The 13,037-nt window shown below is 49.6% G+C and overlaps 1 protein-coding gene across 2 annotated transcripts in view; it reads left to right on the plus strand.

Annotated features, from left to right (window-relative positions):
• Positions 1–378: 378 nt before the first annotated feature.
• Positions 379–13,037, plus strand: part of SLIT3 (slit guidance ligand 3) — a 718,940-nt gene continuing 706,281 nt past the window's right edge. For both annotated transcript variants that reach the window (XM_086362269.1, XM_086362271.1), the window contains exon 1: positions 379–1,026. In XM_086362269.1, the coding sequence (XP_086218395.1) occupies positions 830–1,026 (197 nt within the window). In that variant the 5' untranslated portion in view covers positions 379–829. The remainder of the gene's footprint in view (positions 1,027–13,037) is intronic.

The following is a 13,037-nucleotide window of genomic DNA, read 5'->3' on the forward strand; positions in this document are numbered from 1 at the left end:
CACTTCACTTCTCTGAGCTCTGAGTTTCTAATCTATAAAATAGGGGTCTACAAATTCCCTCTTGCGGGACGATGTTGGGACAGAGAAAACTGTAAGTAGCATGCCTAGCTCAGTGCTGGAATAAAGAAAATGTATCACCAGCCTGTTCAGTCCTTGGCTCCCTAGAGTGAATAAGCCTCAATTCTGGGGCCCTGCTGGCCGAGCGAGTCCCTCTTCCCGCCCGGTTCCTTCTCACTCCTCTGTGGCCTCCTCCCTTCGTGCTCCCCGGTCGCTCCAGCAAAGTTCCCAACTTAGTCGACATGACGCGCGGCGCAGCCAATGGGAGGCGGAGCTGGCGTTTTTGGGGGGGCGGGAGGGGTGGGCCCCGCGTCTCCGGTGTCTGCCCCGCTCAGTGAATGGAGAGAGCGAGCGCCGGCCAGCTCACCCAGCCGCCCCGTGCCCCAGCCGCCGTCGCCGCCGCGCTCCCGAGCCCGGCCCCAAGCCGGACCGCTCCGGGCGCCGCGCCCCACTGCGCTCTCCCCAGGTTTCCGACCCGGCCCGCGCCCCGGGCCGCGGTCCGGTGGGGCCAGGGGGCGCTCGGCACCTGGGCACTCCGAGCGATGCGCAGCGGGGCAGCGCCGGCCCCGCCGATGGAGCTGCTGCCGCCGCCGCCTCCCGGCGCGCCCCGCTCCGCCCGCGCCCCGTGCGCCTGAGCGCCGAGCTCGCTCCTCCTCCGCGCTAACTCCGCTGCCCGCTCCCCAGGCCGTCCGTGCTTTTAGCGCATCTCCGCGGGCTCCACGCGTCTTGCCCTGCCGAGGTAGCCTCCTCCGGGCGCGGGCCCCTGCACACTATGGCCCCCGGGCGGACGGGGGCCGGCGCCGCCGTGCGCGCCCGCCTGATGCTGGCCTTGGCGTTGGCGAGTGTTCTGAGCGGGCCCCCCGCTGCCGCCTGCCCCACCAAGTGTACCTGCTCCGCCGCCAGCGTGGACTGCCATGGGCTGGGCCTCCGGGCTGTTCCCCGGGGCATCCCCCGCAACGCCGAGCGCCTGTGAGTACCCCCGCCCCGCCCTACCCCACCCGGGCCACCCACCTGGGTCCCACAGAAGGGGCCCCAGGCGCGCCAGAGCCTTCCTTTTCCCTTGGTCGCGTTGGTTGCAGTCTCTGCCTTCCCCATCTCCTGGATCGGATCCTCCACCCTCTAAGTTGGGGGTCTGTGGCTTTGGACAGGTCTAAGGAAAGAGGGCTTGAGGCCCCCTGTGATGAGCGAAGAGCAGTGCCTCTCCAGGGGTGAAGGGTTCCAGACGCAGGGCCAGCTGACAGTTTCCAAGGAGAATGCTGGCGGAAGGAAAGGGAGGAGATGACACTGCAGCCAGGGAGGTCTTACGGTGAGGTCTTAGGGTGAGAGGAAGGGGCCCGCGCTATTTGAAGAGGGAGGGAAGAAGAAAGCGGAAGGGTGATGGGGCTGCAAGGCACGGGGACTAGGAGAGCGGGCTCCAGAGACTGTGACCAGCTCGGAGATCAGCATGGGCCAGCCGCTCTCTGGCTGCCCTTGCGAGGAAAGTTGAGAGTGTGTCTGAAGGTCTAACTTCTTAGGAACCAAACCATTTCAGAGTGGGTGCTTGCAAAACCCGCCCTGCCTGGAGCGCAGCCTCCGAGAAGCCAAGTTGCAGCCCCGGTGAATTTTTTATGGCTCGGTTATAAATGCCTCTCCGAACGGGGCCGGAGAATGGAAATGCTGACAGCCCTTTAAATGAGAGCGAGCGCTATAATCTTACAAACCGCACTCAACCTCGGATCCTGGGCTTGGCAGCAAGAGGAGAGGCGCTTGGAGAGTGGGGTGGATTGACCCTCGTTTTAACCCCAATTGTGCAACCAAATATTTACTTTTCATATGTCAACGTTTTGGAAACATTTATCATTTTGATCCTCGGACCAATTTCAAAACTTGGACTGGGGTGGGCTGTTTCTAGCCTGCAGTCAGGAGTGAAGAAGGAAGGAGAAATGGTGGAGGGGGGTTGGAAGGGACTGGGAACACAGCCCAGAAGTGGGCGAGGGTTTGCTCTAGCTGGTAGCTTCCTGCGGGTCTTGGTTCTCCCACTGCCCCTTCCCCGCGTGTCTTAGAGTAGGCGCAGGGGTCTTTGAGATTCTGCCTTCCCCGATTTAGTCTGGAGGAGAGTGGCAAGAGACTAAGATGGATTGTCTTAGAGTGTGTTATTCCTGTTAATCACCTCCTGCCACTTCATTCTCTGCTGCCTACTCTTTGTGTGTCCCGGAGCAGAGACTCAGTAGAATTGCCTTCCTTTTTCCTGCTTTGCTTTGGCTCAAAACATTTTTTTTTCCAAGTGCAGTGATTATTCTGTGGGGGGTGAACCATACAGTTCTAGAGGAGGGTAGAACTGAACCTTCATGCATACACGTGGAAAATGTAGCTTGGAAATGTGAAATGACTCGCCTAAGGTCACACAGCAAGTTGGTGGCAATAAAAGGGCCAGAATCCAGGCTTCCACGACTGAATTCAGACATTATATTCTACCATGCCAGTGAAAAACTTGTTTTAGTGGTGTTTTTGGAAACCTATAACTGATAAAGTCACCTCCCTCCTCACACCGGGGCCAACCACATGAGTGAGTGAAATAATAACTGTAGCCAACTGTAGCTAATGTTTAGCGAATGCTCTGTGTGCCTCAGTTTGTTTACATGTGTTACCTTACTGAATCTCTACAACCCTCTTATTAGTTACAAAGGTAATGCTTATCATTCCACTTAACTGTTAAAGCCTTTTTGTCATTGGCTCAAGGTCATGTAGTATCTAGTTAAGTGTTTGAATTCGAGTATATCTGGCTCCCAAGTGTACACCCCTTACCCCTCTGCTGGACATCCTTGGAACAAGGGTCAACTTGGACCAAGATCTGTAAATAGATGGTCCTGGGAGGGCTCTCCTTGGGCTGGGGTCTTAGAATAGGCAACTGTTACTGCTGCTTCAGGTGCGCTCTGCGAACATTCACTTGCTTTGACATTAGCGCTCCTCTTTGGGGCCTCTTTGATATTTAAAATCATGTGGCGTGTTTGAGACAACAAGGAGAGTAGGCCCCTCTATTTGTGGCATGTAGGAAGTCCTCAAAAGCTGCAGGCACAGCTCTGCAGCCAGCATGCCACTGCACTGCCTCCCCCAGGAGACCCAGGCAACTGGGGTCTGCCCATCTGCTCTGTAATTGAAGAAACTGGGTAGAGACTGGAGTCCTGGGCATTCCCATGGGCCTCTGCCATCATGGCCACCAGCAGGCATTGGCAGAGTAGGAGATGCTTTGGAATGTGTGAATCTCATCTCCTTTGGTTCTGGTCATTGATGTCTCGTTTGCTGGGCTTGCATTAGGGTGAGGTGGTTGCCAAGGCTGGCTTTTCATCTAGTCTCTTTCCTCCTCGGGGTGGGGGATGGGGACAGGTTTTACAGGCAGGCTGGGTCAGAGTTACTGCAAGGATTAGGCACAGCCTCCCAACAACAGTTCCAATAGTCCTTCATCATCCCACACCCTCTCTGTCAGCTCACATGTAACATTTCAGTTCTGCATACTCTTGGGGGGAGGGGGTGGAATTTCTGAGTTATGCTAAGGATTTCTTTAGGGAGGAATTTTTCATTCATTCTTCCCTTCATTCATTCAACAAACATAACTTGAGCGTCCACTGCATTCCAGTAACTGTATATAAAATCATGGCATATACAGAGGAAAACCAGTAATCCAACTTCAAGAATGTAATCAAAGGATGGAAGAAGGAACTTTCCTTTAGTGAGTGCTTTCAACTTCTCAAGGCTCATTTTTTCGTGTGGCTAAGTTTTGTCAGTGGGGCTTCCCTTGGTGGCTCAGTGGTAAAAAATCTGACTGGGGTTTGATTCCTGGGTCAGGAAGATCCCCTGGAGAAGGAAATGGCGATCCACTCCAACATTGTTGCCTGGAAAATCCCACGGACAGAGGAGCCTGGTGGGCTACAGTTCACAGGATCGCAAAGAGTCAAACACAACTGAACGACTAAACAGGAACGACAACAACTTTTGTCAGCGCTACCCCTAGATGCTCGGGACCTTCCTAAAAGCCATTTTCTGATCTCAGATGTTTACATTGCATTTTATAACAAAGAGGAAGCATTTTCTACCTTCTGCATTCCTGCTATTCTGTCTCCCAAAGAGCCTTTTATGAAGGGGTGTGTGTGTGTGGTTGTTGCTCTGGTGTTGTGACCGTGTCCACCCATGGCATGCCTTTAAGGGAAACGTACATGAGGATAATGCAGTCACGATTTGGACTTTGCTTCAGGCCTGGAATGGGGCCTGTTAAGTTGTTCATAATTAAGCTGGTATCTGTGAGCTAGGGGTCTGTGTTCTAGCATACTCTCCATAATGCCAGCACATCTCGCGGAGAAACTCTCTGCCGTTTATAAACTACTGACAAATTTTTTTTCCCTTCAGTGGGGAGGTGACACCCACAAGAAAGCAAAATAAACGCAGAGGAGAATTCAGTGTAATTTATTATCCATGGAGCAGAGATAGAGGATGAGGGGAGAGGAAGTGAATGGTGGTGCCTGAAACAAAACATTTACCATGGAGCACAGAGTAAACAGATGCTGCCTTTACCCTTCTGAGTACAAAAGGAGCCCACAGATGTACTTCTTCTCCAACCACAATCTTGGCCCAGAAAAGGAGGAGACAGATGAAAATGAACTCTCACGCAGGGCCCCTCCGCCCCGTCCTGCCCAGGCAGGCGGAGGCCCGCTCCTCACCCACGGCGAGGTGGTGGCCTGGACAGTGGAGGGGGCAAGAGTGGACATCTTTGGTTGTTCACTTGGCTCTGGAACATGCTGGAGACTGCTGTATTTAAATAAACATTTCCTGTTTGTGAAGGAATACGGGCTAAAGGCTGAAACGTGAGAATGTGGTAACTTAATTTTCTCCATCACTCCAGATGACGGCAAGCTTCGCCGGTGGTTGGGTCCAATAAAAACCGACACCGTGTCATAGGCTTTCCCTTACTTGACCACAGAGGTCCTGAGGTCAAGTGGGAGACTTTCCAAGATGCTCAACAGCCAGGCCCTGCATCCTGGTACTCCCAGCCCTCCAGGCCAGCTCAGAGGCAAACTGGTGGATCCTGGGGCCTCTCTGGACCAATCATGGGAATGTGACCTTTTCAGGGGAGCAGTGTTTTCCTGCTGAATCTGAGTGGGACATAAGCAGCTGAAAATATCCTGTAGGGTGCTGTGCAACTTAGAATGGATTGCTTTCCTTCTCTGGGCCTCATTTTCCTAAAAGTAGGATTCTAGTCCAGCCCATGTTTTTTTATGTATAGCCTATAGTTCACTGGTGAACTGTCAAGGGCCTCTTTCTCATAGCATAGAACAGAGTCTGGCACATAGTAGGTTTTCAGCAAGTGTGTATTAAATAAATTAATGATGAATCACAAAAGTACACGTCTTTCTTTGGTTCATACAAGTGAAAGCTGAGTGGTTATAGATTTGCATTTTTATGTATGGCTGCAGGCTTCTTACTAGTAACCTATTATATGAGTTATTAAGGGTTTCTAAAATTTAGCTTTCATGAGCTAAAATTATTGCTTTACTAGAGTTACCAAGGAGTGATCCTTTCTGGAGTCTGGTTGCCAGGCGTTGCTAAGCAATCTTGCAAAACTCCTACTGTGCACATGCCCATGAAAAGAGCTAGAAATCCCGATCACTTAAACTGTAGGACTTTTTAATCAGAAGCTCATCAGCATTATCCTCCACTCTGTGGTTTTTGATTGCTGCTCTGCTTGTATTAATCCATGTGTTTGTAGGTTCACTATTAAGTTTTGCTTCTGCGCTTGAGCTGGGCCTTGTTTATTTCTGCATATTCGCTACTTTGTTTCTCTCCAGTTCCCTTTGTTGTCATTGACTTGTTTCTCCCCTGGAAAGGAGAACAACAGGTCTGAGAGCTGGGGAGTCTTTGGCACTATGTGGGTGATGCAAGATGATTCCAGAGCCCCGTGCCTCCTGGTTCAGGCCTGGTCTCTGGAGACAGACAGCTCTGTTCTGGCTCTGCTCCATCTTTGCTGTTGCACTTGGGACAGGTCACCCCACTCCTCTGGGCTGCCATCTCTTTCATCCCTTTGTACCATATTTCCACACCTGTGTACAGGGATGGCGCTTACACTGGCCCCTGTCGGAATGCTATGCATGTGGCCCAAGGCATCCATGTGAAGCACTCGGCACAGTGCCCAGCATGTTGCTTTTCCAACTACCATTCCTTATCTGTACAGGGCACAGAGTCAGTATTCCTTTGGGGGACAGTGAAATGAAATAAGGTACCGGAAGTGCTTAACACAGTACCTGGCACGTAGGCCTCCACAAACTCTTAATGATTGTGACCACAGTGGTTATTTCCATTTCTTCATCTCGGGCCTCATCCAGCTGGAAGTTTTGAGATGCCCACTCGAAGTGTGCCTGTCGGGGCAAGTCCCCTGCCTGCACATAGGCTGTGCCCAATCCCTTCGTGCCCGGTTCCCTCCCTCTCCTCCCCAGCTAAGCCCAGGTTGGCCTCTGTTTCTTAAAAATGAGATTACGGTTGAAGTGGTTCATATCTTTTCCATGGGCGTGCTGCTCTGTGGAATATTTAAATAAAGAATGCATTTTATTTATTTATTTTGAGGGGGTTGGATTTACATGTGGAATTTTTGGCCCTGACTTTATTTCTTCAATGCTTATTCCTTCTGTCTTTGCCTAAATACCTACTTTTACTGACTTCCCTTGTCTGCCTCTGTTACTGCTTTTACTTGAAACAGCTGTATTTACTAGCATGCTCCACCCTTGTTATGTAAGGTGGTCGTAACCCTTTCTATAACTGCTGGAAAAACAAAAAACAAACAAAAACAAGGCATATTTTTTTTTTTCCTGAGAGATTTTCTGAAGCACTACTAATTCTGGATAGAGTAGATCCGAGGGTGCCCTGCTGTGGTTTCTGGTGTTGAGTTTTTTGAGGCTCCCGATTATTCATTATTCTCCAGACTTAAATTTAAATCCGTCTTACTCAGATGGGGAGAACTCTGCTGGGAGACCTAGACTGCATTGTGAAAGTACCGCTCGCTCCAGTCTGCCGAAGCTCCGCTTTCCTTCCCACCCTCTGTGGTCTTCGTGGTTCTGTTGCTGGCACCGCGCTTGTCCAGCCATTCCCCCAGAAACAGTGTCAAGAGTGTGTGATGAAAGATCCTCAGTACTGAGCAGATTGGGAAGTGGGAACGGAATACTTCTGTGAGCAGAGGTGTGGATTTCCGAGCCAGATGGGACTCCAGTCCTGGTTCACTGTTTAACTAGCTGGGTCACCTCAGTGTCTTCGCTTATAAAATGGGAATGATAATCGTCCCCTTAAACGGGACGCTGTATCAGGTGTGTATAGACTGCATGAATCCCAGTGCATCCTCCACGAATACACCTATTATCATGCTTATCACAATTCTTATTGACTATAGTCTTCATTCTGGAGCACACTCAAGATAAAGCCTGATTTGGAAAAATATTGATTGTCGAGGTTGAAAGAGGTCCTCTTGTCCAAGTTTCGACCATGTGCAGATTGGTCTTCCACCAGCGTAATTTGGGGGAAGGTGGTCCTTCTTTGTTTGATTACATTTAGTGGTGAGGCCCTCAGTTCTTCCCAAGGCAATTTATTCCATTTTTAAAAGCAGTTCTAAGAAAAAATTTTTCTTTGTTTGGGGGTTGGACCCATCTCCCATTACTTGTTATTACACAGAGCAAGCAGAATCCTTTCCCAAATGATAGGATTTCAGACATCTTACTGCTGTTGAGTTTCTCCACACCCGCCTGCCCAAGGCTTCTCTCTTCTTCCATAAACTTTTATAATTACCTCAGCTATTCTGTGCGTGTTAGACTTTGAGACAAGCACTCTCTCCTTTCATAGTTTTCTTCCTTTGACTAGATCCCAGTCCTCTTTGCCTTTCACTGGTTTGAATGAGGCCTTCCAGTCCCTCGCTGTCTTGCCTCCTGGCAGGGCCTGCTGCAGGGGCCTCTTCGCCCGGCTCAGCCCCGCCCCTGGCTCGGCTCGTTTGGACCCTGCTTGTCACTGTCTCCCCAGGGTCTCCCCAGACCTCCGTGCTGTTCACCTTACTTTCTCCCATCCTCGACTTGTGCGCTTGACTTTTGGCATCTAAGTCCAACACTTTGCATTTATCCTAATTAAATTTTGGCAAATAGTTTCATTTCATCAGCTTTTCAGGAACGTTTCTCTGTTTAATTTCCTTCCGGCATATTAGCCACTCCTCTCCTCATTCCCTCTGCGGTTTTAGTGAGCTTGCCCTATAGATCTTTATCCAGGTTGTCAATACAGTCAGCAACATTCTCTCGGTTTTTTTCCACATCTTTCTATGGTCTGGGGTGTAGATTACACAAGTACATTGTCCTGTTCTTCCTGGCTGGGGTAGATACAAATCTTGAGGTCTTATTGGCCTGTAGCATCTTCTTTCCCTGGAGTTCTATTGTTCGTATTTTCTCTGGAATGATTTCCTATTAATGTTTAATTTCCCCCTTGTGTTGAATTTTCTCTATACTCTTGGTTTCTTGTAGCCTTTTCCTTCATGACTTTTGCTTCATCCTTTTTCTGTCAAGTTTGGTGCCAGAAGCCCCATCAGCCTACGATGTGGGGTGTGTGCGTGTGTGTAGGTGTGTGTAGGTGTATTCTCTCCTGTGAAATATTCTAGCCTGAGAAATCAGGCCCTTCTTTTCAGCAGCATGGCCCATCTGAGAACCTCCGTTTCTCAAAGTGATTTCTTTGACTATCTGGGGTGCCCACTGGTACGGAGCCCATTTGCTTGGAAAGTGGGTGGACGAATGTGATGCAGGACGCGGCACAGAGGACTGAGTGCCCAGGTGCTCCTGAAGCCTCCATAAACACTGATGGCCGTGGCAGTGGTGCTCTCCATCTCCACTGCGCCCGTTCCTGGGGTTTGGGCCTGGTGCTGCTCTCACTCTTGACGTGCATAGACTCAGTCTTCAACCCGTCATGCCAAACAGGAACTCCGTGTGTCCCCGTTTTACAGACAAGGAAACAGAGATGGAGAGGGCCCTTCCCCAGGTGGGAGGTGTGGAGCCAGGGTTTGTCCAGGCAGGCTGGTCTCCAGTCTGCGCTCCCACCACTGGTCACGTTATCCCTTCCCCAAGTTAAGTTAGCACACCCTTATCCATTCTTCCAAACCTAGTTCTCAAAGAATGACCAGAAGGGGAAAAAAGCAAGATTCTATTGAATCAGAGAACCTATTGATGCAAGGTATCCTGAGAGGGGTTCTGATGCTATGTTCTGGCCACCTGGCAAAAGAGCTAGCCTGTCCACCTTGGGGACGTATTAAAAGGTGATGTTTGAATTGGAGAAGTGGGTTCCCATGGCTAGAAATAGGAATGTAGTTTAGATTCACAGAGTTCACAATTATAAGAAACCAAAGAGGGCCTGAGCCCCATTTAACATGATAGGGGCTGCTCTTAAGAAAGTTTTATCTAATGGGGGCATTTAGGGTGTTTAGGACTAAACCCAGTCTTAGGGAAAATATCACCATGATTATGTGGCTAATTACTATGATTTTTTATTTTAGATTTGAGGGGAATAACCCTCCAAGAACATTCTAATGTGGCTTTATTTTTTTTTTTAATGTGGGCTATTTTTTTTAAAGTCTTTATTGAGTTTGTTACAATATTGCTTCTGCTTTTTTTATTTGTTTGTTTTGTCTTGGATTTTTGGCTGCAAGGCATGTGAGCTATTAGCTCTCTGACCAGGGTCTGAACCTGTACCCCTGCAGTGGAAGGCAAAGTCTTAACCGCTGGACCACCAGGGGAGTCCCCTGATGAGCCTTCTTGGCGGGCGTTTTCCCCCATGAGTATCTGCCTAGCTCTTGCCAGGGATTGTCTTTCCTTCTAGCTGGTGGTACCACTCGCCTTCTTTCAGCCGTGATCTCTGGACTCCTGCCACCTGAGGTTGGGTCCTGCTGGTACAGGATGTGTATAAGATGCAGCCTCGCTGGAGTGAACGCAGCTTCACTTTTCATGGTTTTATCACTGCTTGTGTGGGCTCAGATTCCTCTTCTCTTGTCCGAAATGCCAGTCTGAGTTCCTGACCCCTGATTCATTCTGCACTTTGGCAACAGCGTGGAGTGTGGTTCCTGAAAGTCTGCCAGCACACTGAACCACCCACCTTGACTCCCTCTTGCATTTCTCAGCCTCCCTAGTTTCTGTCTGCTCCTGGCGTACCCCCTCCTTGCTCCCCTGCCCTCAGTTAGTAGATACCCCAGCTCAGGTCTGTCTGCATAGTGTGTCTGTGGTCTCTTCTCATCTGAGATTTGTGGGCTTGGCCACGGGTGTGTGCATCTTGTGTATTTCTCCTGGTCCCTGCCTTGACCCTTCCAAGCTTGGCTTCTTACCCAGTCCTGCCCTGCAGGTAGCTCTCCATTGCCTAGTACTGAATTTGGACTTCGACCATCTAAACCTCAGTTCCTCAGATTGTATTTCAGGAGGATCTTTGTGGCCTGGACCTTAGTTGCAGACTGGAGACTGCCAGTCCGTGGCTGTGTCCTGAAGACAGCCTGAGACTTCATCTTCAGGGCCACCCGAAGTCCTTCATAATGCCCAGGGTGGTGGGGAGAGGTCCTCTGGGGCTGACCTCTGTGAATGATGACTGCAACATGCTCCTACACTCCATGCAACCCAAGCAGAGAATAGAGCGGCTTCTTCTGTGATTGGAAAACTCAGCAATGATGATTTCATTGGTGAGCTGTTCTGCTCAGAAATGTGTTATGAAAGTTTCTGGATCATCTAGCGCTTTCTGATATTCTGTTGCTCCCCTGCACCTCTGCCAAGCTCTGTAATGTAGGTAGAAAGTGTTTTATATATGAGGTTTCGAAGAGGCGTTAATGTGAAACCAATGGAGAGTACAGTTTGATATAACCTTTAATGAGGAAAAAGACCTAGGGAGAAACCTGGTTTCCATCCATTTTTTTAACTGCAGAAACTTACAGGAGTATCTTTTGGAGTCTTAATTGTCTCATCTGTAACCTTTAGAATGGTGGGAATAACACTTCAATCATGGCACTGATGCAGAGTTTGAATGAGATCAAATGTCTGCAAATGTCTCCTAAATCTAGTGCCGTGGCAATGACTTACTGATGCCGCCCACAAGAGCTTTATCAGCTAAATCCTGCATCTAAAAGATGATCAGGATTCATCTTAGCATCTTATATTTATAGGTGAGGAAACAGCGAATTCAAAGGACTTGCTCAGGGTCACCCATGTTTTTGAATTTTGCCTGGGCTTATCCTTTTCATTTATCAAGATGCATCTTTTACAAATGCAAATAGAGCCTCATACCAATACCAGTAACCCAGCCAGGTGGAGTTGAGAGAACTTTTCATCTGAGTAATTACTAACCAGCGGTCTCAAGAAAGTAGAACCACGTAAGGGGCTCCTTGAAAGATGGAGTCAGTTAAGGGAGCTATTTATTGAGTGCTGATGCTGGAAAAGATTGAAGGTGGGAGGAGAAGGGGATGACAGAGGTTGAGATGGTTGGATGGCATCACCAACTCAATGGACATGAGTTTGAGTAAGCTCCAGGAGTTGGTGCTGGACAGGGAGGCCTGGTGTGCTGCAGTCCATGGGGTTGCAAAGAGTCAGACACGACTGAGTGACTGAACTGAACTGAACAATGATGACTGGGGCTTCCCAGGTGGTAAGATGGTAAAAGACTCTGCCTGCGATGCTGGAGATGCAAGAGACGTGGGTTCAGTCCCTGTGTTGGAAAGATCCTCTGGAGAAGGAAGTGGCAACCCATTCCAGTACTCTTGCCTGGAGAACCCCACGGAGCCTGGCGGGCTGAAGTCCAGGGGGTCACAAAGAGTTGGACACGACTGAGCACAGCACAGCTCAGTGGTATAGAATGATGGCTAAAGCAAGTGAAATATCCTCATAACCAGAACAGCTCAAAATAATATGGAACTCAATCTGGGCTGAGCTTACCCACCAGGTGACTGACAAGGTGAAAGCCACCATGCTAGGTTCAGAGAGGAAGAGATTTATGGGGTGATGGGGAAAATGAAGGAAGAGACATCAAGCCTTCAGGAACCACTGGTGAAAGCAAGCCCCACTCATCCCTGTTAGTGGGTACAATATGTAGGAAAACTCACACATCATAAAAAAAAAAAGTACAAGTAGAATTTGAAAAAAAACAAACGCATGGGGAAAATATTAATATGAGAACAACTGTATCCGAGAAAGAATTCAAGTATGCCTCCACAGCTAGCTGGCAAACAGCACAAGTTCTGCATTTTATTAGAGTCCTGACTCTGCGTGGAACACTGACCTTATTTGAGAAGCATTTCATAAACACTGACACACAGCACAGCAGCATTTGGGGCCATGAGGAGCACAGGGCCTCCTTTGGGGGGCCAGCTGCCTCTCCTGGGCTGCCCCAGCTGTAACTAGACCACTGGACATGGCTTCCCTGGTGCTGATTCCCCCCAGTCTTCTCTCTGAGGTGTAACAAAGCAGGCAGGAGTTTCCCCAGGGGAGAATGAGGAAGCGGGCTTTGGACCACAGGTTGCTCTTTGGACAGGTTTGCCTGGGAGTGGGGTAGTTGATGTGGAAGACAGCTTTGAGGGGAAGGGTCTGAGAACTTCCATTTGGGCCAGTTTCTTTTTTGGAAAACTCAGTTTGTGCCTGTACATGTGGCTGACTGTGTGGTTCCTGGGCACCGTTCAGCTGATCCTTTGGAAGGGAAGACCTGGGGCTTGCAGTAGCCCTGAGAAATGTATGCAGTACATCTCCTCCTGCTAGAAACTGGCGCTTTCCTCTCCATCTGCTGCCAGCTTACAAGTCCTGAATTTCTGCCATGGAACTTGGTTCTGTCCCTCCCCCTCATTCCCTTCTCTAGCCAGGAGGCTTTCAAGCTTTGCAAGTAGCTCTGGAGATCATCTGGTCTACCCGCTTGCCACTGATCTCAACCCACCCGGACAGATACGTGTCTCAGAACTGCAATCGGAGGGGACCCCAGCTTTG

Source organism: Bos grunniens, chromosome 20 (genome assembly GCF_055505025.1).
Source record: "Bos grunniens cultivar Pamir isolate PY7600 chromosome 20, Bosgru_T2T1.0, whole genome shotgun sequence".
NCBI lineage: Eukaryota > Metazoa > Chordata > Mammalia > Artiodactyla > Bovidae > Bos > Bos grunniens.